A 25,648-nucleotide genomic window follows, 5' to 3' on the forward strand; every position below is an offset into this window, starting at 1 on the left:
CAGAAGAATTTCTACCATTCTAGTCTGCCAAGGTAATTGCTAAAATAAATCTGTAAATTTAAAAAATAAATAAATAATGGAAGCACATAGCTTTATTTACAAATTAATTTCTTGCCTGAATGTAAAATGACTCATTCCACATTGTTGTGAGTCACCATACAAATCCATGGAACATCAGGCTTGGTAAATTAGTAAGTAAATAACAGGATGTCACTCATAAAAGTTATACAATCCATTTTCTCTGGTATTTTGGCAGATATTCGCAATTCTGTTTTTGCCAAAGAAATACTGCTTGTCATGTCTCTCATGTGAAAAGCAGATTTTTATCTATCACTTCATGGAGCAGTTACAGAGGTAGTAAAATATGAAGAATAACCAGTACTATAGCAGTGACAGCACCACCCCTCCTAGTGCTGGCTGCTACTGTATGCAGCAGTCCAGCTTAGTTGCTGCTGGAGTTCTGGTTATTCTTCATGTTTTACTATCACTGTTAATACATATTGATAAAACAAATATCACACTAGACTACTATGAAACAGGTCTATCAAATGGTCATCTAAAATTTCGCTCTAAAAATCATTTCATTTGTAATGGGAAACAATTTGATGCCTTCCATTAACATTGGATGTCACATGAAAGATGCGATGAGCAGTATTTGTTTGGGTTGATTGCACCTACACATTGCAAAAATGAAACTGCACATATCTGCTAAAACATCAGAGAAAATGCACCTCAAGACTCTTAGGAGGGGCAATGGGTATTTAAATTCACCTTATCCTGTTTCTGTTCTAGCTCATGTCCACCTACAAGTGGGTAACAATATTAAAATAAATCAAGGGCTAAGACTGAAATGCTTTCCAAATAAATAAGTTCCAGATACTTTGACAGTTCACTACATTATGTTCAGCAGATAGCATCAGAACTAATGATAATACAATAAGAATTCTGTTTGATTATTATGCTTATTAGTGAGAAAAAGAAGTTCAAAAAGTTAGAAGCTCATAATTATTTTAATGAAAATTATCTTGTTCAATATCTTTTGGCTTGGATGGGTGCAATCCTTAACCATTTGGGAGTGAATGAGGAAGTACGCCATTCTAATATGGCAATTTACACAGTTTCTGAGAAAGTTATGTTTGCAAGTTTGCAAGAAGTAGGCTAATGTCAGCAGTATTATCATCAATATATGCCAGCCATCAATTTTCAGCTTTATTGGCAAAAACATAACTTGCTACCCTTAATACAGCTCCCTTCTGACAGCCACACTACACAGATAAGTTTTCCTTAAACATGGAAAAACTCACAATAAGCAATAACCCAGGAAAATTTTAAGTAACTGAAATGAAAGTTCAGTACATTATCATGTGAATATCATTGCATGAACATGTTACATACAAAATAGTAGCACTACAATCTGCTTCAGTCATTCAAATATATGCTTGTAGCCAATGAATGCTCTCTGTATGATGTCAGGCCTTGTATCCAAGATTCCATAAATGGAGCAGCAGTGCATCAACATCATACATATCTTTGCAGCCAGAATGAGTCAACAGAGATAACTGAATAAGTCTGAAATAAACCAAAAATCCTTGCCACATCATAGGTGAAATAACAAAGAACTTCCAACCACTCAGTTCCAGTATTAGTGATGTTATTGTATACCAGGATTGTCTGGGAAGTATTAACCACAAGCATATCTTTTGTGGCTCTTAAGAAATTAAGTATGAATAAGATCACTAAAGCATAAGATGTTCAACCACACTTGTCACACCAAAAATAATTCAGTGAACAATTCAGTGCCTGGCGTAACCAGCTCAGTATCCCAAACTGAAATGTAAGGAGAATGTCTGGGATACTCTTGACAGATTTTGCTGAAGGCAGTCTTTCTCCTTAACTCTTTAACATACCCTTCCTATCATAAGATCAGGGCTTCATACTTGCTATGGAAAACATAAGAAGCATCGTTAACAGCTTTACTTAAAGTATTGAATCTTTGATTGCTGCAATCACACCCATGTTGACATTATATGAGGTATTTCAATATGATAAATATATGTTGTACAGTTTCAACATGCTTCGAATACCAACTTGTTTTTCCTGTACCTTTCTTTTCATATTTTAGTTATATTGTGTTCTTCAGCCACCACATTTGTATCAAAATTTCAGCGCAAACTACATATACACATAATTTCAGCAACTTGTGCTGGGTGTCCCCATGGTTGACATTTCTCCTATGCTGATTCACACACTCAAGACGAGTTAGTGGTGGTCACTCCTAAATAAAATGCTGTGCAGTAGTCACAAGTTAGTAGATAAACAAACAACATACGTCATTTCACAAACTGCTCTGACTTTGTTATTGTAGAATTCACCAGTGGTGGAGCTGCAGTAGGTGGTAGTGGGTGGGTGCATGGGACAGGAACAATTGCAAGGGTAGAAGCTTGGAGTGGTTTGGTTATTTTAGATGGTTTGACTAGAATGTTATGAGGATGATACAATGAGATATTTGGTGAAGTAATGAGGGTATCAAGGAATCAAGGAGAGAGGATCTCATTTCAGGGTTTAATTGAGAAAGTTGAGACTGAGAACTAGATTGTACATTTGGCAAATTTCTGAGTTCTCACTATTCTTGTGAACTATCAGGTAAGTAGCAAACAAGACAAATAGTGTGCGATGACAATGTTTCAACAGTACCTTATATTGCAGTTCTTATATTTTTTTAAATGGCATTTGTGCTTCAAAATCGTAACCAAGGTCTCATAGGCAGTTTTAGACCACTGATGATAGGTAACTAAAAACTTTAAAAAATATTATCAGACTAGGTTTCTTCATCTAGAGAGAGGAGTGGGACAGATATAACTAAAATAATAAATATTTAATTTTGTCAAAATGAAAATTCAACAGAGAAAACTGTTACATTCTGACTGATTATAACTTATATTCAGTCAGTGAAATTCAAGGTACTGCCAATAGCAATACATAAAAGTACAAAATACTGTTCCTAGCTTTTATAACTTGTATGTTCTTTTATTAGGGAAGAAATAGGGATTGATTGGGGAATGGTGTAAAGACAGGGCAGTTCACTCAGAGTCCCCACATTGATGAGGATCCATATGTTATGAGAACAAGAAGACAAAAGATCTGAAAATGGAGCACTATTACCAATTTATCTTATTACAATTCATTCTTCTTAATCATATTCAGCATTTCAGGCCTCTAACTGTCCACTCAATGATCTGAATCTGTAGCACAGCTCTATTCTTTTTAACTTCCTTGACATCTATGAAAATCTTTGACAGTGCATTCAAATTATTTGCATATCACAAAAGTGTGGCTATTCATTTAAATTTTTCATTAGATTTATACCAGCTACAATCCATGCTTTTTTAAAATTATGTAAACTTTGTAATGTATTATGATGAAATCATAATACACGAGAACAAATTACACCAAGAAGATAACACAATCAGCCATCAGCCAACAGTAGAAATTCAAGTACTTAAAGTAGGTACACTAATTACCATGTCTAGTGCTGAACTGACCTATTTCACTTACACTTACCTCATTTTCCCCCTGGATAAGCAATGGAGCAGGCACATATAATGTTCTCTGGGGGCCAAGATTGAAGTAGCGGCCAAGAGGGAAGCCATTCAGGAAGACTGATCCTTTCCCCCAGGCACTCATATCAATGAAAGTGTCTTGTGGTGTAGAATCAACATTGAAGGTGGCACGAATCAGTACAGGTCCATGAACTGATTCTCCACTTATTGGTTGCCATCCAGTCAGTCTGACACAAAATGCATAATGAAATGAGTAGTTATAATTTATATCTTATTCTCAAGTATGAAAAGGACAAAATTTAGGTACTATAACAGGAATTGTATCATATCAGTGAGTTAAAGCAGAGACTTTGTGTGCAATCTAACCTCTGTAACCATTTCTTCTTGAATTGAAGAGCAAATATTTGCCAGTCTGAAAGAGCTGTCCCATTAACCAGTACAGGTCCTGACACAATTCCTTTCCGCTGATCAAAATCCTTGTCATTGAGAAGACTTCCAAAATTGTTGCGTCCCCAGTTCTCAACCAGTATATCCAGTGTGTGTGGCACACTGCCATCTGCATTCAGTGTTGTGCTGGCATTACTGTAACCATTTCATAGTAAGAATACTATTTACATGTTATAACAAAGGCATAGGCATTGATTATAATATTTTTGCAGAAGACAGATGTAATAATATTGGAATAATTTATCACAGAAACAAAGATATGGTCGCTCAAATATTTTGAAAGGAAAAGAATGCAAAGAAATAGAATAAGTTCTTAATGCTCAGATGAGGTGAACCTTTTTACTACCTTTACAAAATGCAATGAAACAGAACTGAATAGAATTTATTGAATAATAATGGACTGGTAGCATGAGTTGTATTTTATTGGAACATTTATGAAAGTCATCAGATAAATAAAATATTTCATGTCAGGAACCAAGTCACACAGATGACCACATTTAAAACTTTTTTTAATGTTAGAGCAGAGAATATGATAACTCAAACAAAAGCAACTCTACCCAAGATGAAAACATGAAATAAGCACATGTTCTACACCAAAGCAAATCAGTACAGCCATATAAGGTAAAGTAGAAAGAATAATAAAAGGGCTAAAAAACTGAAACTAAGCAGGTATTGATGGTATCCCGGCAACAGTCTTAAACAAGAGCGCATTAAATTTAAATGAAGCACTGATACAGATATGTGACTTCTCACTCCAAGCATGCAATTTTCCAGATTTGCTGAGAACCTGCAAGGTGATTCCAGTTCACAACTGAAATAGGAGGGACAACACACAAAACTACAGATCCACTAAAATTTTATCTTACCTTTATAAAATATTATTGAAAATAACTTATGAACTTACAAAATTCGTCAGTAAAAATAAAATATTATGTAATGAACAAAACTGATTGAAAAATATGCCTTAAATGTAGAGTAAACCTGATGACAAGAAACATGAATATTTCTTGACCTCTTAAAAGTATTTGACACGATGGGTCATAAAATTCTGCTCTCAAAACTTGAAGATTATTGCAATTATCTACAACGTCCAACAGCTGGATCAGCTCACTCCTAAGTAAATGTAAACAAGCGGTAAACACCAAGCATACTAACAAAAAATCTGAACACAATTACATAGATATTATTGTGATATCATGTAATCAAATATGGTGTTATATATTAACAACCCATATCTAAATATGGACAATCATAAAACCAACCTGTTTGTTGATGACATCAAAATTCTGCTAAAACGGGATAATAAAGAAGAACAGCATGGCTAATTCCACGTGTGAGGAAGTGTCAAGAATGGTAAGCAGGGTGGAGGGGCAGTGCACTATAATAATGACTTTTCTTTCCTCTCAGCTAAGTTATTATTGGCCATAAGCAGTAGTTTAACTGCAGTTTCTAAACATTGATAATTTATAAGGAATAACATTCATAAATTAAAACAGTCTCATGTGTGAGTTATAAAACTCAAACAAAATTCGATTTCAAGGCTAGGTTAAAAATGCAGAATTCCCTGAGATTTTATGAAATTTCTGAAATTCCCTCAGATTTCCCTAATTTTTTTCCAGATAAAATGTAAATTCCTGAAAATTCTAGGTTTTCCGGAAGAATCACCATGCTGAAGAAGCAGTTGGTAAACACTGTCACACAAAAATTTAGCAACTGGCCATGGAATGATTGCTTAATAATAAACAGTAAAAATATTGTCACACTAAAATTCCAATTTTCCAAACAATGATCCATGCTCCCCACTTATTTCTATCAATGATTAACTAGTTGGTAATAGAACAGAAATTAAATTCTTTGGCTTCTGATTACAAAGTAATTCAAACTGTAATAAGCAAACAGAAAATTTCAATACAAAATTAAGTGAAACCTGCCTTGAACTTTGTAAACTGAAATAGTAATGTAGTGAGAAAACAGTAAAAATCGTTTATTATGAGCAAGACTTGCCAGAGAGAATTTACCTTTAGAGGGCATGTCAGTGCTGCCAACGGCCACATATAAAGTACATAGAATGTCCTAGCTTTTGGATCCAACAACTCCTTCATCAGGGAAAAGAGAGCGATAGATTGTGAAAGGTTAAAAATGAAGGGAAGGTCACTCTGACAACAGAATGAGAAAGACCCACCTGTTACATTCCTACATTCATTCTCATCTTAACACTTTGAAGACCGGCCACTTAGAAGAATAACATGTCTAGCAAACTGGCCATTTATGCCATTATTTAAAGTGTTACTGGCACATACACTGAAGCACCAAAGAAACTGGTATAGGCATGCATATTCAAATACAGAGATATGTAAACAGGCAGAATACAGCACTGCAGTTGGCAATGCCTATATAAGACAACAATTGTCTGGTACAGTTGTTATATCAGTTACAATGGCACATTATCAAGATTTAAATGAATGGGACACAGAATCTCTTCATGAGTGTACCGTAAATATCAGGAATCCGGCAAAACATCAAATCTCCAAAATCTGTGACCAGAAAAAGATCTTGCAAGAGTGGGACCAACAACGACTGAAGAGAATTGTTCAACATGACACAAGAGATTTCAATGCTGGGCCATCAACAAGTGTCAGCATGCGACCATTCAATGAAACATCATCGATATGGGCTTTCGGAGCCGAAGGCTTACTCGTGTACCCTTTATGACTGCATGACACAAAGCTTTAAGCCTTGCCTGGACATGCCAACACCAACATCAGACAAGTCTCATTTCAAGTTGTATCAATCAGATGGATGTGTATCGGTATGGAGACAACCTCATGAATCCATGAACCCTGCATATCAGCTGGGGATTGTTGAAGCTGTTGGGGGCTCTGTAATGGTGTGGGGCATCTGAAGTTGGAGTGACCTCTGATACATCTAGGTATGACTCTGACAGGTGACATGTACATAACATCCTGAAACCATTCATGTCCATTGTGCATTCTGATGGACTTGGGCAATTCCAGCAGTACAACGCAACATCTCACACATCCAGAATTGCTACAAAGTGGCTCCAGGAATACTCTTCTGAGTTTAAACACTTCTGCTGGCCAGCAAACTTCTCAGACATGAACATTACTGAGCATATCTGTGATGCCTTGCAACATGCTGTTCAGAAGAGAACTCCACCTCCTTCCACTTTTACAGATTTATGAACAGCCTTGCAGGAATCATGGTGTCTGCTCTCTCCAGACATTGGTCAAGTTATGCCACGTCATGATTCAGCACTTCAGCATGCTCATGGGGGCCCTACCTGATATTAGGCAGGTGCAGCATTTTCTTTGGGTCATCAGTGTATGAAATTGATGTATCTTCAAGAGTAATATATACTACAAAAGAACCAAGCTTCAAGATTTATGTTTCATATTTACTTTTAGTTTTTTGATAAATACAAATTTTAAAATAATACTGACAGAAGATATGATTATCCCCCCAAGACATGGTGCAAGGTGAATTGAGTTTCCAAAATTTCTTGCTCACTCAGCAAATGTGATGTAATTGTAGCAGAATTACAGAAAATTGTGAAATCTAATGAGTACACACACACACACCATTATGTCAATGTGATCATACTGGCTCAGCCATTTGGAATAGCTGCTATTATGTTCGCTAACATTTCTTTCAAAATAATTCTAGAAATTTACAACAGAAGGCAGCACCAGTCTAGGAGCAGGTAGTGAGGTGTTCATACATTGTTGTCATATGAAATGGGTCCAGTTTTCAAGTGATAAGGGGCTCACATGTCAAGAAAGTCATGGCATGACTCAGGCACAGTCTTTTTAACACAAAGTTGTTGCCCAAGCTGATATTGGGCTTGGTCTCTTAAGTGTTAAATCAGGTGTCATACTTTAAAGAAACTGAAATACAGCTATTGGAACTTTCGGATCACAAAAAATGACCATCAGAATCACAAATGCGTGAAAGCCCTTGAGCGTCATGTAAAATGCTCTTTCAGCTTTCAGGTATTCCTTCTTTACCCTTTATATGCATCACAGAAACTGTCATGGTCTTTCAAACAAATGGTACAGTTAAGGATACCAATCTGGGGGAAGAGGTATCTTGGGATATACTTGAACATAACAAACCACACAGCAGGTAATTACATTTAACCCAAATTGACACTTCCTGGTATCAGAAATGCACTTTATATACGGGGACTTACACTTGATAAGTAAGTTTCTGAACACATATGAGGGTTAGCCATAAAATGCTAATTATTGTCTTGAAACAGTAAACTTACATAATTAATTAGTTGTTTGTTTGTAGGTACAGGTCTGCAATCCCTGTATCACAGTACCATAGCATACTGCTACAGAAACCAAAACAAAAGTGGCACAGCACACTGTTAAAGTGAAGATGGGCAGCACCATTTCGTTTTAGCCTTCTAACGACATACTGTGGTACTGTAGTGCAAGGGTTTCAATGCATACCAGTACTGCAGACATGTACCTGCAAACAAGCAACTAATTAATTATGTGAGTTTATTACTTTGATGTGTTAATTAAAATTTTATGACTGCACCTAAAAAAAAATACTAAAACAATAACCTCTACAACATATCTGTCATCTAATTTACAGCATCAGTGCTTCTATTCTACTGATGAATATTTAAATTATATAATGACAACTTAAATAGATATGCCCATCACCATCACTGTCTGCTATAGTCACAAAATTCCTAAACATACATTTTATGTGAACGTAATACTGTAATTCAAATTTGTATACATAGAAATGATATTATTTGAATAATGTGTATATATCTGTTGCATCTCACCTTCATCTGTTCATATATATATACATATATGTATGCATTACCTAATACATAAACTGGCTTGTCCACTGTCTGTTAGACAAGCTGCTACTTTTGTAGTTTAGACTAGATATAAAAAAATATTATCAAACTGTCCAATACCTCTGTTCCCAGAAACCAAATCCCTCTAACTGTATAACTGAGGTAAGAGGGTCAGTTTTGCTTTCTCCATCTATAAGCACTATAGCAAGATCTCGGACACGTCCAATAATTTGTAAGACCGAGCTTTCTCCAATTGTTACGCCAGTCTTTCGATAAAGCACAAACCCATAACTTTGGCCATTGCCATTGTTGATATCAAGATATTCCATTGGCAGAATCTCTGTTGAATTAACCCAGTCTCCTGCATCCTAAAACATATTACACATCACAATGTAATTGTTCTTATCTGCAGAAGAATTATGAAAAATCCTGTTTTTAACAAAAAAAGAAAAGAAATCAGTATAGTGTTTTTAAATCACAAATTGAGATAACCAATTGCTGTTGGTGACAAAATACTCCTGATAAACAGACATTGTAAAGGTTTCACTTATTTACATGCTGTGCTAGTTTTGTATGTATTGTGTTCACTTTAATGAGTAGATCACAAATGCTTAACACACTTATTTACACAAGGTGATCATAATGAAAGCTCCATTTTCAATACACTGTAACTGTATTACAGTAGAATATCTTTGGCTTCCCTCTGACACCCATGCCTCCATCTTTGCTACCCTCCCTGTTTACCTTTCCCCTGTTGCTTTATAACCTGGGTTGTGAGTAACTGAATCCACTTTCCCTTCTTCCCCTTTTTTCCCCTCTCTCCTCCCTGATGAAGGAACAAAGTTCTAAAAGCTAGGATACTTTAAGGAACGATTTGCACTCAAGCACAGACAATATTTAATTTAGTTAACTTAGATCATATGTATCGATTTTTTAAGACAAGAGAATGCAAAATAAAGGAATTAACACCGCTCTCTTGTCGCAGCCAGTAGGCATCTACACTCTTCTGTCATTCGTTGTCCTAGAAGGACGTAATATTTTGTGTGGCTCCACAGTTAGCCATTTGATACTTATTTGCAGAAAAGAGGTGCAAAATTAATAAGTCGCTCTCATTTGTAAATTTTCTGCAATTATTTACCTATAATTTTACGTGTCATTCAGACCGTGATGTATATGTTGTAATGAATACATGTTTTATTTAATAATATGCTTTTCTCTGTTTTAGTAGTTTTAGTCACCCCATTGTCATGATTGAAGCTGAGTAGACTTTGTCTACAAAAAATATGTAATGAGCCCTGGCTACATTCCGTACATCTTCGGACGTGCGAAGCTCGATAAATTCACGGTGTAAATTTTAATCTCTCAATTACTTATCCAACTAAACAATTAGTATTATTATTATTACAATACGTGAATTTTCTGTTCTGTTTTGTGTATCTATTGGCTGTACTGAGCTGAGGTAAGTACTGGCCAGCTCCTCTATCTCTTTGTTAGTATTTGTTTCACATCTTTACATGAGATTTTCCATTAATCATTTGGAACATACTGTTTCTCTATTTCAATTTGTAGCAGAAAAGGTGGACAGTATACTGCACATGTCTTGCACCAGTCTCACAACAATTAAAAACTGATCTCGGTTTTGGCCTCAGGATGATTAAAAACTGATTTCACTGTCACTTTTTATGCATTTTTTGGCTTCAGAACAATTAAAAACTGATTTTTCCCATCCAATGCCATGGTGGATGGACTTACCTAATTAACAATGCCACAACAGTAGAATGTGAAACATGTGCAGTCATACACATGGCACAGGATGGTTGGTTTAATTTGTAACCCAACTCGTAGCCATTGTATTGGGATTCATCTGTCATTTGTAGCCAAACCCATTTTCATTAAGACGCTTACAGCATACTCTAATGGGAACATTTTCATTAATTTCTTTTTTTTTTTTTTTGTTTTTTTTGTTTCCATAACATTCTGCCCTTCTTCAATACACAGAAGAGCGAAAGAAATTAGTACACCTGCCTAATACCGTGTGGGGCCCCCGCGCCAGCATGCAGAAATGCCGCAACATGATGTGGCGTGGACTTGACTAATGTCTAAAGTAGTGCTGGAGAGAAATGACACCATGAATCCTGCCGGGCTGTCCATAAATCCGTAAGAGTATGATAGGGTGGAGTTCTCTTCTGAACAGCGTGGTGCAAGGCATCCCAGATATGCTCAGTAATGTTCATGTCAGGGAAGTTTAGTGGCCAGTGGTAATGTTTAAACTCAGAAGAGTGTTCCTGGAGCCACTCTGTAGCAATTCTGAATGTGTGGGGTACTGCATTGCCCTCCTGGGATTGTCCAAGTCTATGGGAATGCACAATAGACATGAATGGGTCATTGTTGGTCCCGTTCCTGCAGGATCTTTTCCTGGCCACAGCAATGTCAGAGATTTGATGTTTTACTGGATTCCTGATATTCACAGTACACTTGTGAAATGGTCATATGGGAAAATCCCCACTTCATTGCTACCTCGGAGATGCTGTGTACCATCGCTCATGCATCAACTATAACACCACATTCAAACTCACTTAAATTTTGATAACCTGCCATTGTAGGCCCAATAACTGCTGTAACAACTGTGCCACACACATGTTGTCTTATATAAGCATTGCCGACCACAGTGCCATATTCTGTCTGTTTATATGGCTGTGTATTTGAATGCACATGCCTACACCAGTTTCTTTGGCAATTCAGTGTAATATTCAGTACAAATTTGACGTCATTCTGAGCAGTGTTTCTAACTTAGTATTTTGAAACTGTAACTTTATTTACAGTCACCCTGTATATCTCTTATAATAATTAATGATATAAATGTAATAGAGGGAAACATTCCACATGGGAAAAATATATCTACAAACAAAGATGATGTGACTTACCAAATGAAAATGCTGGCATGTAGATAGACACACAAACACAAATACACGCACAAAATTCAAGCTTTCGCAACCAACGGTTGCTTCATCAGGAAAGAGGGAAGGAGAGGGAAAGACGAAAGGATGTGGGTTTTACAGGAGAGGGTAAGGAGTCATTCCAATCCCGGGAGCAGAAAGACTTACCTGAGGGGGAATAAGGGACAGGTATACACTCGCACATACACATATCCATCCGCACCTAGGTGAAAGGAACTGTTTGTGAACTGGAAACAGATGGATATGTGTGTGTGTGTGTGCGAGTGTATACCTGTCCTTGTTTCCCCCAAAGGCAAGTCTTTCCCCCCTCCCGGGATTGGAATTACTCCTTACCCTCTCCAGTTCACAAACAGTTCCTTTCACCTAGGTGAAAGGAACTGTTTGTGAACTGGAAACGGATAGATATGTGTGTGCATGCAAGCGTATACCTGTCCTTGTTTCCCCATATGGTAAGTCTTTCCGCTCCCGGGATTGGAATGACTCTTTACCCTCTCCCTTAAAACCCACATCCTTTTGTCTTTCCCTCTCCTTCCCTCTTTCCTGCGGTTGCAAAAGCTTGAGTTTTGTGTGTATGTTTGTGTTTGTGTGTCTATCAACATGCCAGCACTTTCGTTTGGTAAGTCACATGATCTTTGTTTATAGTTCTTATAATAATTACTATTTCAGGAGAAAAATAATAGTTGCTGTTCAGAATATATTTTGGCTTCTTGCAGACTGAAATAATACAACATCCATTAGAACTTGTAACTGCAAGCTACAAACTTTTATTAAGAGAAGAGACTGTGGAAAAAATGAAGCCTGATACCTATATTTACACCATAAGCATGAAAATCGTTGTTAGTCATGGTCCTAACATTTGTCCTATCTTGATACAATATCAATTGTGTGGGGGGGGGGGCAGTGGGTACGGGTAGGTGGGGGGGGGGAGGGAGAGTGGGGGCGGGTAGGTGGGGGGAGGGGGAGTGAGTGGGTTAGAGAGAGAGAGAGAGAGAGAGAGAGAGAGAGAGAGAGAGAGAGAGAGAGAGAGAGTAGTTGCATCATAAAGAACTCTACCCCCCCGTGAAAGTAAAAGAACTGTCAAAACCCATATTTATTTGTCACTTTCAGCAGCATAGCATCATAGACCAAATCAATACATAATTGTCCAGTTTATATGTGATGCATCAGGTGTATCACAATTAAATGAAAGTATATGTCAGTGTTAGAGTAATTACTTGGAAGAAAAGAAGTTTCTAGAAGTCCTATAGCACAATAAAAATGGTGTAATACAAAGTTTTTCTTCAGTTTGGCTTCTGCTTCTATAGTTTGTTTGATTAATTTGAGATGTGAAAAAAATTCGTTGTAAAATTTGATCCCATTGGATTTCACACCTTTTTCATGTGATTTTTTTATTCTGTGGTAAGGTCTGTAGGTGACTTTTACTTCTTATGTTATCAAAGGAGTAATTATGATTCTTTGTAGGGGTATATATACTACATGCCAAACAAGTCAAGTTGATTACGTATAAGCCTAACTGAATGTAGGATTTAGGTCTGGGGTGAGGGGTGGGGTGGGAGAGGGGGGGGGGGGGGGGACATCTGAGATCACAGGCATTGTGAATCCAAATTTTCTTGAGTAAATCAGTTTTAATCTATTTCAAAACAACTGAGCATAGGTAGTCTTTAAATAATTCCACGACTGTTATGGCAGAATCGGGTGGCCAATAAAAATGTTTGATGATTGCCAATTGTCTTCTGTTCACCTAGATCAGTTACTAGCATCCAGGTGACTTCACAGTCAGACTCTGTTTTGACCTCAACAGACACTTTTTTTTCCCCTACTGCAAGGAACACTCCCTCTCCTACGGCATCTAACTGTATGTTCCTTGCCTCATCAAATATTTCAGTTTTATACTTCAGGTTTTATTCAGCTCTGTGATCTGAGAATAATTTCAGGAAGGTAGTAAATTCACAATTTTAAGAAGCTGTTAAACGCTGAGAAGCAGGTACATGACAAAACAACAAATAATGGAGAAATTGAGAGAAGTTGGGAAGCAGAATTAGGACAAATTACACGGTTAGAGATGGAAAAAGCTGTGAAGAAGATGAATGGGGGAAAGCCCCAGGACCTGATGAAGTATCAGTGGACATGATAAGAGCAGCAGGTCCAGTGGGAATGCAGTGGCTGTATAGAGTACTATCAAGCATGTGGAGAAATAGTACAATACCTGATGACTGGAGAACAGGAGACATTGTTCCCATCTTCAAGAATGACAATAAAAGACTTTGTAAAAACTACAGAGAAACAACCCTTATGAGTCATACAGCCAAGATTTTTGAAAGAATTTTACTAAATTGAATAAGTGAAAAGTTAGAAAAGAAGCTGAGTGAAGAACAGCATGGGTTTAGGAAAGGAAGAAGCACGATCGACCTGGTATTTTCTCTCCGCCAACTGATGGAAAATAGATGGGAGTATAACAAAAGAGTGATAATGGTTTTTATAGACATAGAAAAAGCATATGACTCAGCTGACAGGGAAAGACTCTGAGAAGAAATGAAGAAGATAGATACAGAAGATGGATACATTAATGTTATAAAGACAACGTATAGAGGACACAATTGTAGAATCAGAACACCATTGGGGAACTCTAAATACTTCGAAATAAGACAAGGACATAAGCAAGGAAGTATTCTATCTCCTGCACTTTTTAATGTTGTGACGGAGGAAATGAATAGGGCAGTTAAAGATACAGTAAAAGAAAAAGACAAAAAGATGATTTTTTCAGATGATATGGTAATATGGGGTGATAAAGAGGTAGATGTACAGTTACAGCTTGATGCATGGAAGGAAATAATGAAAAGGTATGGTTTAAAAATAAATAAAGATATGATAAGAGTGAAGTAATGGCATTTTGAAGAGAGAAAGGGATCAACGGAAATATTACCTTGAATGGAGAACCCCTCAAAGTGGTAGAAAGTTTCACTTATTTAGGGAGTGAAATTTCTAGGGATGGAAGAATAACTAACGAAATTAATAGTAGGTTACAGAAGGGAGGCAATTTCTACCAAACAATAAAACATCTGATTTGGAATAATTAAGTTTCAGAAAGAGCAAAACTCCTTATGTATAAGAATTATTACATTCCTATTGTCACCTATGGTGGATAAACATGGACAATGACAGAAAGGGACTGCAAGCAGGGGAAATGAAATTTCTCAGAGCAGTTAAGGGAAAAACAAGAATGGACAGAGTAAGGAATGTAGAGATTAGAAAGGACCTTAAACAAGAAAGTATGAGAAAAGAAATTGAAATAAAGAGATTAAGATGGTATGGGCATGTTAAGAGGATGCATGGGCAGAGACTCCCGAAAATTATGGAAGAACTAAAGATGGATTGGAAAAGACCTAGAGGGCACCCAAGAACATGGTGGAAAATGGGAGTGAGAGTATCTGTAGAAAGGAGAGGTGTGACCTGGCAGCAAGTGGAGGAAGAAAAGTGGTGGGAGGACCGAGCCAAATGGAGAGGACTAGTCAACACACAAACCTGGCAGTAGCTGGAGCGGGATTTGGATATAGATAGTAAATTCACAAACCTTGTTATGAATGCCTTGGCAATTTACCATAAAAATGTTGATAGTAAAAGTGTCTTTATTTCATATGTCACCATCTATCTCCTAGCATCTGTCATTTCATGTCCTTTAGGATTTTGAAGCAAACCTGTGGGCATTTTGTTGTCTTTCTTTGTATATGTTTGATATCCCCTGTTTGTTCTATCTGATATAGAGTCTACATGCTTAAGCATTATTCTAGGAGAGGTACAAAAGGATTTTGCAAGTCGATTTTTCCCAGTATCCTATCAATGATCCACAGTCTGCCACCTGCTTTATCTATGACTGAGCTTGCAAGACTGGTGCATTTTACCTCAGCACTAATTGTTTCTCCCAGGTATTTGTGTTTGTTGGCTGATGCCAATTGTGACTCATTAAAATTGCAGTCATACAATATTTATGTTTTTGTGCTTTGTGAAGCGCAAAATGTGTCTGTAATTTTCAGGGAGACAGAGAGGGTTCAAAGGGACTGTTCTCTCTGATGAAGTACATAAATTTTGTATGTTGCTAGCTGTGCTGCAAAACAAGGTCTTCTTCTTGTGATATGGTTTTTGTACGGTCACTCAAGTGCAGTGAAGGAAGAAATGAAATGATCCTGGGTTAGGTTTGAGTTAGAGTATTGTAGTTGTCTCTGGGATCCATTCCAATCAAATCTGACTTTGCAGTTTGATTGTATGCAAAGAAGAGTAGCAAGAGTTGGCCTGAGAAATTTCAGTTGCTGTAGACGTGTCACTGTCATGATACAGGCCCTTCAATAAGGCTCAGAAACAAAAGGAAAATTCACAGAATAGAATACAGATATTAAGTTGTTGCAGAGAGGCATGAATGGGGCGTTGTAATAAATAAATGAAATGTGATGAAATGGAATCACAGCCAGAAGCTAGACCAGTCTCAAATGCAAAATGTGGATTATGAACTGATCTATGATGTAAATTTAGTTATGTATCTTCCCACAAAAGAATTTAAGCTTCATTTCAAATAAGGTTATAACAACAACAACAACAACAACAACAATAATAATAATAATAATAATAATAAACACTTTCTATCTGACTCTTACCTATTGTGGGTACTTGCCTTTCTGCATATCACTATTTATTTTCCATCAGTTTTATACATCATTTAATTACAGTGCTTCTTAGAAGAGTGTAGCATTCCAAAGGATTGTAAAATGGCACAGGTCATCCCTGTTTTCAAGAAGGGATGTCAAACAGATGTGCAGAACTATAGACCTATATCTCTAACATCGATCAGTTGTAGAATTTTGGAACACGTATTATGTTTGAGTATAATGACTTTTCTGGAAACTAGAAATCTACTCTGTAGGCATCAGCATGGGTTGTGAAACCCAGCTCGCGCTATTCGTCCACGAGACTCAGAGGGCCATAGACACGGGTTCACACGTAGATGCCGTGTTTCTTGACTTCCGCAAGGCGTTCGATACAGTTCCCCACAGTCGTTTAATGAACAAAGTAAGAGCATATGGACTATCAGACCAACTGTGCAATTGGACTGAAGAGTTCCTAGATAACAGACTGCAGCATGTCATTCTCAATGGAGGCAAGTCTTCTGAAGTAAGAGTGATTTCAGGTGTGCCGCAGGGGAGTGTCGTAGGACCGTTGCTATTCACAATATACATAAATGACCTTGTGGATGACATCGGAAGTTCACTGAAGCTTTTTGCGGATGATGCTGCGATATATCGAGAGGTTGTAACAATGGAAAATTGTACTGAAATGAAATGCAGGAGGATCTGCAGCGAATTGACGCATGGTGCAGGGAATGGCAACTGAATCTCAATGTAGACAGGTGTAATGTGCTGCGAATACATAGAAAGAAAGATCCCATATCATTTAGTTACAATATAGCAGGTCAGCAACTGGAAGCAGTTAATTCCCTAAATTATCTGGGAGTACGCATTAGGAGTGATTTAAAATGGAATGATCATATAAAGTTGGTCGTCAGTAAAGCAGATGCCAGACTGAGATTCATTGGAAGAATCCTAAGGAAATGCAATTCGAAAACAAAGGAAGTAGGTCACAGTACGCTTGTTCGCCCACTGCTTGAATACTGTTCAGCTGTATGGGATCCGTACCAGATAGGGTTGATAGAAGAGATAGAGAAGATCCAACAGAGAGCAGTGCGCTTCATTACAGGATCTTTTAGTAATCACAAAAGTGTTACGGAGATGGTAGATAAACTCAATTGGAAGACTCTGCAGGAGAGACGCTCAGTAGTTCGGTACGGGCTTTTGTTTAAGTTTCGAGAACATACCTTCACCAAGGAGTCAAGCGGTATATTACTCACTCCTATGTATATAGAGACCATGAGGATAAAATCAGAGAGATTAGAGCCCACACAGAGGCATACTGACAATCCTTCTTTCCACGAACAATACGAGACTGGAATAGAAGGGAGAACCGATAGAGGTACTCAAGGTACCCTCCGCCACACACCGTCAGGTGGCTTGCGGAGTATGATGTAGATGTAAATGTAGATGTTCTGTGAAGGAATCTATCAGACATGGAACACCAGGTACGAAAGAGAAACTAAATGCAGCAGTTGCTTCATAGGAAAGAGTAATAGCTTTTAATACTCAGAGAGCAACATTGGCAGAGTGAAGCTTTGGAGCAGTAAGGCTATAAAGCATATTCATATGGCAAAGTTAGTTGGATTTTTGCCTATCATACACAATATTCTGGGTTTAATCCAAGGTCTGGCACACAGTATTAATCTGTATGGAAACCTCAACAATGAAAACCATTTTTAAATATGCGAATTTGCTGTTAAATGTTCATTCAAAAAGCAAAAATTTCTGGCAAAAACTGCTAGCACATAAGTCTGTTTTTAGTATGAATACTTTTGGCCAAATATCAAGGTGAATTTTGCAACAAGACCCCACCACCAAAAAAAAAAAAAAAGAGAGAGAGAGAGAGAGAGAGAGAGAGAGAGAGAGAGAGAGAGAGAAGAAGAAGAAGAAGAAGAAAGAAAGAAAGAAAAAAAGTTGTTCTGAATTCACAAAAAGGTTCAAGAGAGAGAGGGGAAACTTCTGTTAGTTTTAGAGAGAATGACAAAATATTTTTTCCATTACACGTTCTTGCTTTCTTCAAACTGGTACTGAAAGTTAAAATATCTGTCTAGTTAAGCAGGGTGAGAGTGTGAGAGTTCAGCTACGTTCGGCTACATTTCGGACATGCAACTCTCACTTGAGACTGCCTTCAAGCCCATATCCATACATATATGTATAACAGCATACCACTTGTGCAACAATTTCATCTAAAGTCAGCTGTCCAAGAAGAGGAACATCAGCATAGGCCACTTTATCACTCTCTTTTGGAGCATCTGCCTTGAGGAATTGTCTGGGAGCGTATTGCTCCAAAAGCTCTTTTACTGCTGTGTATTTTTCTGTGTAATCTCCTGCCTCTGAAAGTGGTGCATCATAATCTGAAACCAAACAATAAAGCTATCAAAGTTCCACTGTCACAAATCATGCAGGAGAAACGTATCTAGTGATTCCACTCAAATCTTAATATGCCATTAATTAAATTAAATTTAAAATGTTTTACTACAGTAAAAATGAAAAAAAATACCAACCTCATTCAGATGAGTTTATAGTAAACAAAAACAAGCTAGATTCAATAGCAGTGGCAACACAGTGCAGTCAGGTGAGACAAGGTAGCTGTACAGTTCTGTGCTTGTGTGTATGTATGTATATTCTACAGCTCTGAAAAAGGATTCATCCAAAGGCTAGCAAAAATCCAGACTTAGTAATGTACCTTTCAGTGATTCAGCTGCATCAGTACCTCTGTCTGTATGAAACCTACCAGTCACCAACAATATTTCCGCTTCAACGTCTGCCACTCGTTCCATACTGAGAAGTCCTTTCCATATAGCTTAGCCACCCATGGCCATCATATCTGTAGTGATAAGCAGTCCCTCTTCAAATATACCAAGGGTCTCACTGAGGCCTTCACAGACCAAAATTACCATTCCAGCCCTATAAAGAGGCAATTCTCCTGGACCTTGTTTCTTGTGTCACCTATCACCTCCCACATTCCCTCTGTCTGGTCACAAAGGAGTGCCCCCTTCATGACCCAATACCACCCAACACTGAAGCACATTCCCCATCAGGGTTTTGACTACTTCCCTCTGTGCCCTGAAACAAGGTATATCCTACCAACTATCCTTCTCACCCCAACCACAATGATATTCCGCGACCTACCAGACCTGCGCAATATCCTTGTCCACCTGTACTTCACCCCTGCTCTCAACCCCTTGCGTCATGACTCATACCCCTGCAGTAGACCAAGATGCAAGACCTGCCCCATACATCCTCCCATCATCACCTACTACAGGCCAGTCACAGGTGTCACCTGTTCCATAAAAGGCTGGGCTACCTGTGAAAGCGGTCATCTGATCTACGAACTAAGCTACAATCACTGTGCTGCTATCTATGTGAGCATGACTACCAACAAGCTGTCTGTCTGCACGAATGGACACCAAAAAACTGCAGGCAAGAGACAGCTGGACCACCCAGTTGCTGGACATGCTGCCCAACACACTGTGTTTCACTACAATGACTGCTTCACAGCCTGCCCTATCTGCATCCTTCCTACCAACACCAGTTTTTCAGAACTGCACAGGTGGGAACTCTTGCTGCAATATATCTTAATTTCTGTAACCTCCCATACCTCAACCTTCACTAGTCCCTGTCCTTCATACACCTGTCCTCATCCCTGCTCTGACCCAAGCACTAAACAGTGTTCTACTCTACAAATGAACACACTATTCTTTTTCCTCTTCTCTACTTCTCACCTTTTCTACTCCCTCTCGCCCTCCTCAAGCTTCCCAATTGCACCCAACAGTGCTACACTGCCCCACCACATCCCTGCATGCTCCCACATGTGCACTACACTCTCCCCCAGCCCCATCCCTCCCTCTCCTTGTCCCACATCCTCCTTACCCCACCACCTGTGGATTGCATCTCCCATTAGGTGCAGTAGCTTACAGTCTGGCCTCAGTGGCCAAAGACAGATGTCTGTATGAGTTGTGCATGCATTAATGTGTGTGTGTTTTGTACTTGAGAAGACGGCCTTTTTGCTGAAAGCTTAAACGTATAGCAGTATTTTTGTCATGCCTATTGTGAATCAGTATCTCCTCATATGATGAGTAGCAATCTACACTTTTCATAATATTGTCATTATTCTATCCTGGATTTTTCACTGTTTGATCTTACATCAAGGATACAAAAATACAGAGGTGTTTTCCAAGACACGCACATGAAGCCCTATCATAGTCCTAGGCCACAGACCTACAACAGTGGCTTCTGGTACAGGGAACTTGAAGATACACCCAACAATTGCAATGCCTTGACAGAAGTAACCCCACCTGTACATTGTAATGACCATGACAATATGACATGATGGAACCAGAATACAAGGATCCATCAATACCTTCACATGGAGGCCACTGGATAGATCAAGATCCAGGAAGCTACAGGAGGAGCAATTCAACATGCTAAATGTCATCCAACATTATGTAGTAGTTATGGTCAGTGGCTGGTGAGATGCAGGTCATTGGTTTTATTCCTCCATCCTGCAGTAAAATAAATGTTGTGTGACTAGGGCCTCCCGTCGGGTAGACCGTTCGCTGGGTGCAAGTCTTTCAACTTGATGCTATTTATCTTTAAGGGTTTCTAAAGGATTTCCAATTTCTGGAAAGTCTGGGGGCTTATTTTGGACTATTAAAATTTACTAGAAAATTTCATCCGAAGACCAGTATCAGCTCCAAAGCGATTTAGAAAAGATTGCTGTATGGTGTGTCAGGTGGCAGTTGACGCTAAATAACGAAAAGTGTGAGATGATCCACATGAGTTCCAAAAGAAATCCGTTGGAATTCGATTACTCGATAAATAGTACAATTCTCAAAGCTGTCAATTCAACTAAGTACCTGGGTGTTAAAATTACGAACAACTTCAGTTGGAAGGACCACATAGATAATATTGTCCGGAAGGCGAGCCAAAGGTTGCGTTTCATTGGCAGGACACTTAGAAGATGCAACAAGTCCACTAAAGAGACAGCTTACACTACACTCGTTCGTCCTCTGTTAGAATATTGCTGCGCAGTGTGGGATCCTTACCAGGTGGGAATGACGGAGGACATCGAAAGGGTGCAAAAAAGGGCAGCTCGTTTTGTATTATCGCGTTATAGGGGAGAGAGTGTGGCCGATATGATACACGAGTTGGGATGGAAGTCATTACAGCATAGACGTTTTTCGTCGCGGCGAGACCTTTTTACGAAATTTCAGTCACCAACTTTCTCTTCCGAATGCGAAAATATTTTGTTGAGCCCAACCTACATAGGTAGGAATGATCATCAAAATAAAATAAGAGAAATCAGAGCTCGAACAGAAAGGTTTAGGTGTTCGTTTTTCCCGCTCGCTGTTCGGGAGTGGAATAGTACAGAGATAGTATGATTGTGGTTCGATGAACCCTCTGCCAAGCACTTAAATGTGAATTGCAGAGTAGTCATGTAGATGTAGATGTAGATGTAGATGAATAAATAGAGTACTCTCTGTTGAGGCAAGTAGTTCAGTTCTTCCAGATTTTGTATAATAGCATGAGGTCTGAATTATGAGAATAGTTAGTTGCATGTTATTTCCTACAATTTACTAGTGCTATCATTTAGTCTGAAGCCGTGTATTGTAAACTAATGAATTACCATAGCTAGTAACATCTGGAGTATAAGTTGGGAATGTATCTGCAATGTTTGCTCCATTCATGAATCCAAAGCTCGTGCCTCCATGAAACATGTAGAGGTTAAAAGATGCCGGAAATGTTATTATCCTCTCCAAGACATCACGGAAACCTTTTTTAGAAGAAAAAAAGAAGAACACAATTATTGAATCTTACCAATTACAAAAAATTACGATTTTGGTAATAAGAATTCGTATGATACTCACAAATAAATTTTTATGTCACACAGAAGTAGCAACGATTTGAAATATTTAAAAATGATTAAATACACAAAAAATTCTAATCATCAGCATCATGAGGCTATGGATCACTTCACATAATTATCTGATCATCAGTTTTCATATTGCACAATGCAGCATTCTGGTCAAGCTAAGTCTGTCACGATCAACTAGGCACTAATTGTGCACTTTTACTAGAAATTTATCAAAACATAAGCTATTACTTTCTGATTTCTAAACCAACAAATATTTCCAAGTATGTTACTGGTTTAAATATAAAAGCATACTTTCAACCGATGTAGTTGAGTGACTGCTCTCCATCCAGTGATCAAACCATCCTGACCAATATTCCATGACCATTGCTGGTTTATCTGGTTGTAATTCCTTTAGCCTGTTGAGCTGATCCTCTGGATTGACTTGGAAGTTGGCAGTCTGTAAAGCTACAAATACAAAGACTTCATGAGCAGCAAATTTTTAAATTATTCATTGGTGGAACTATAACGTCCCCTTCTATTGAAGAGTGTTAGGTGTTAGTCTGCCAATAACATCCATAAACAAGAGTATCTTTTCCATGTAAACACAAATTACACTAGCTTCTTTAAAATTAAGAAACCTGCAGTTAAATTTTACAATTTTCTTACATCAAAAAGAAGTCAGCTGTTCACACAGTGGTTGCATGGGTAGTAATATCTTGACATCTTATCATGAGTGGTTAAATGGAGCCTGCCACAAGTCAGTAACTATGTAGAGCACCACTGGAGCCTGTCCATTTTCATTTACATGCTGTCTGAGTAAGGGAGCCAAAGTGCAAAGTTATTATATTTTTAGTTAGATGCTGGAAGAAAGAAATCCTATAAGTTGTGAAAATGTCATAATATGTATCTGTAATAATAAAATAACGATCTGCACCCGACTTCCACCTACAACAGTGGGACACAATAGTGGAACACACTATCTTCTATGTGTCATTTGTGTGTGTGTGTGTGTGTGTGTGTGTGTGTGTGTGTGTGTGTGTGTGTGTGTGTGTGTGGGTGTGCATTTTCCATTGCTGGAATAATAAATAATAGTTAATGAGTGGTGACATGATCACCTTGATCTTGATGGTAACAGCAATTCAGTGTTTGATAATATGTGGAAACCAAACAGTCTTTGATCGTAAGCTTATTTACTGACTTCAATAACTGGTTTCGATTATTATGATAAACATGAGATTGATCCAAAAAAGGCATGTGGATATTCACGAGTAAGAGCATTATGATAAATTACAACCATGTAAGTAGTAGCATTGATTCACATGAATTGCGACAAATAATGTACTTGTGCCCATTTACTTAGTAAAAGAAGCAAATAAAATTCTTACCCATGAGTCTTATCATCACAAAATATACTCATATAAAAAAAGTTTTGCATCACCTTCATTCCCAGAACTCCTAAAGATACACATTGACTGAGGATACTGTATCACAGACACAGTCCCTTTGACTGTACAGAGATGTCACTAAGCCCACCCAGAGATGTAAAAACCATGCATGACCAGCACCTATTAGACGGAGAGGGTCCGACAGCCAATCAGTTCCAGTCATTCCACCAATAAGGAAGTACACGGCTCGTGTTGTCTGTAATTCAACCATGCCTAGACAGTCAATACCGCAGTTCGATCGCATTGTTACTTTGTGCCAATATGGGCTCTCAACAAGGGAAGTGTCCATGTGTCTTGAAGTGAACCAAAGTGATGTTGTTTGGACATGGAGGAGGTACAGAAAGACATGAACTGACGATGACATGCCCCGGTCAGACCCCCAAGGGCTACTACTGCAGTGGATGACCGCTACCTACAGATTATGGCTTGGAGGAACCCTGACAGCAACACCACCAGGTTGAATAATGCTTTTCATGCAGCCACAGAAAGTCATGTTATGTCTCAAACTGTGTGCAAAAGGCTGCAAGATGTGCAACTTCATTCCTGATGTCCATGGCAAGGTCCATCTTTGCAACCATGACACCATGCAGTGCAGTGCAGTACAGATGGGCCCAACAACATTCCAAATGGACTGCTCAGGATTGGCATCACGTTCTCTTAACCAATGACTGTCACATATGCCTTCAACCAGATAATCGTCGGAGACGTGTTTGGAGGCAACCCGGTCAGGCTAAATGCCTTAGGCACACTACCAGTGAATGTAGCAAGGTGGAGGCTCCCCACTGTTTTGGGGTAGCATTATGTGGGGCTGACATAAGCCACTGGTGGTCATGGAAGGCGCCGTAATGGCCGTACGATACGTGAATGGCATCCTCCAACACAGTGCAGTCATATCAGCAGCATATTGGCGAGGCATTCGTCTTCATGGACGACAATTCGCACTCCCATTGTGCACATCTTGTGAATGACTTCCTTCAGGATAATGACATCGCTCAACTAGCATGTTCTCCATACATGAACCCTATTGAACATGCCTGGGATGGATATGAAAGGGCTGTTTATGGATGACGTGACCCACCAGCCACTCTGAGGGATCTACGCCAAATCACCATTGAGGAGTGGGACAATCTGGACCAACACTGCCTTGATGAACTTGTGGATTGTATGCCAAAATGAATACAGGCATGCATCAATGCAAGATGCTGTGCTACTGGGTATTAGAGGTACTGGTGTGTACAGCAATCTGGACGACCATCTCTCAAGGTCTCGCTGTGTGGTGGTACATCATGCAATGTGTGGTTTTCATAAGCAATAAAAGTGGTAGAAATGATGTTTATGTTGATCTCTATTCCAATTTTCTGTACAGCTTCCAGAACTCTCGGAACTGAGATGATGGAAAACTTTTTTTTTTTATGTGAGTCAAAACATTATTAAACTGTGATGAACACTCATGGGCCATGATGCAGGGCCACCATTAGCTCAGTATTTACAGTTGCAGTACAAACAGCTGATGGGGCTTGGCTGGAAAAACCCTCAATGTCTAGCTAGAAATCCAAAAGACTACAGCTGCTAAAACTAATAAATGCAATACCACTGTTATAACATACGACCATGACTAAACTGGCAAATATGAAACATTTTTTCACAGTGAATGGTACTACTGTGGTATGTAAGGGTCTTAAAAAAACCAAACATACTTTAGTAAAAATATAGGCGACTCTAGATTTATACTTACAAAGAAACAAAGAGAAGCTTCTAAAATTATGAACCTCAGCATCTGCAAACTTACATCTCAAGTAAAAATGTGTAAGAACTGTAAGCCAAATTGTCCTGTTGTTAACAATAGGTGATGCCCTAGTTAAA

At 38.4% G+C, this 25,648-nt stretch overlaps 1 protein-coding gene across 2 annotated transcripts in view; it reads right to left on the minus strand.

Moving 5' to 3' along the window:
* The window catches only part of LOC126277932 (beta-galactosidase-1-like protein 2), a 139,619-nt gene that overhangs the window by 23,762 nt on the left and 90,209 nt on the right, over window positions 1-25,648 (minus strand). For both annotated transcript variants that reach the window (XM_049977513.1, XM_049977514.1), the window contains exons 6-11: window positions 22,653-22,805; window positions 22,113-22,259; window positions 18,650-18,837; window positions 8,971-9,218; window positions 3,927-4,142; window positions 3,562-3,787 (exon numbers count right to left, since the gene is read on the minus strand). In XM_049977513.1, coding sequence (XP_049833470.1) covers window positions 3,562-3,787; window positions 3,927-4,142; window positions 8,971-9,218; window positions 18,650-18,837; window positions 22,113-22,259; window positions 22,653-22,805 — 1,178 coding nt within the window. The remainder of the gene's footprint in view (window positions 1-3,561; window positions 3,788-3,926; window positions 4,143-8,970; window positions 9,219-18,649; window positions 18,838-22,112; window positions 22,260-22,652; window positions 22,806-25,648) is intronic.

The sequence above is a fragment of the Schistocerca gregaria genome, chromosome 6 (assembly GCF_023897955.1).
Source record: "Schistocerca gregaria isolate iqSchGreg1 chromosome 6, iqSchGreg1.2, whole genome shotgun sequence".
NCBI classification, from domain to species: Eukaryota; Metazoa; Arthropoda; class Insecta; order Orthoptera; family Acrididae; genus Schistocerca; species Schistocerca gregaria.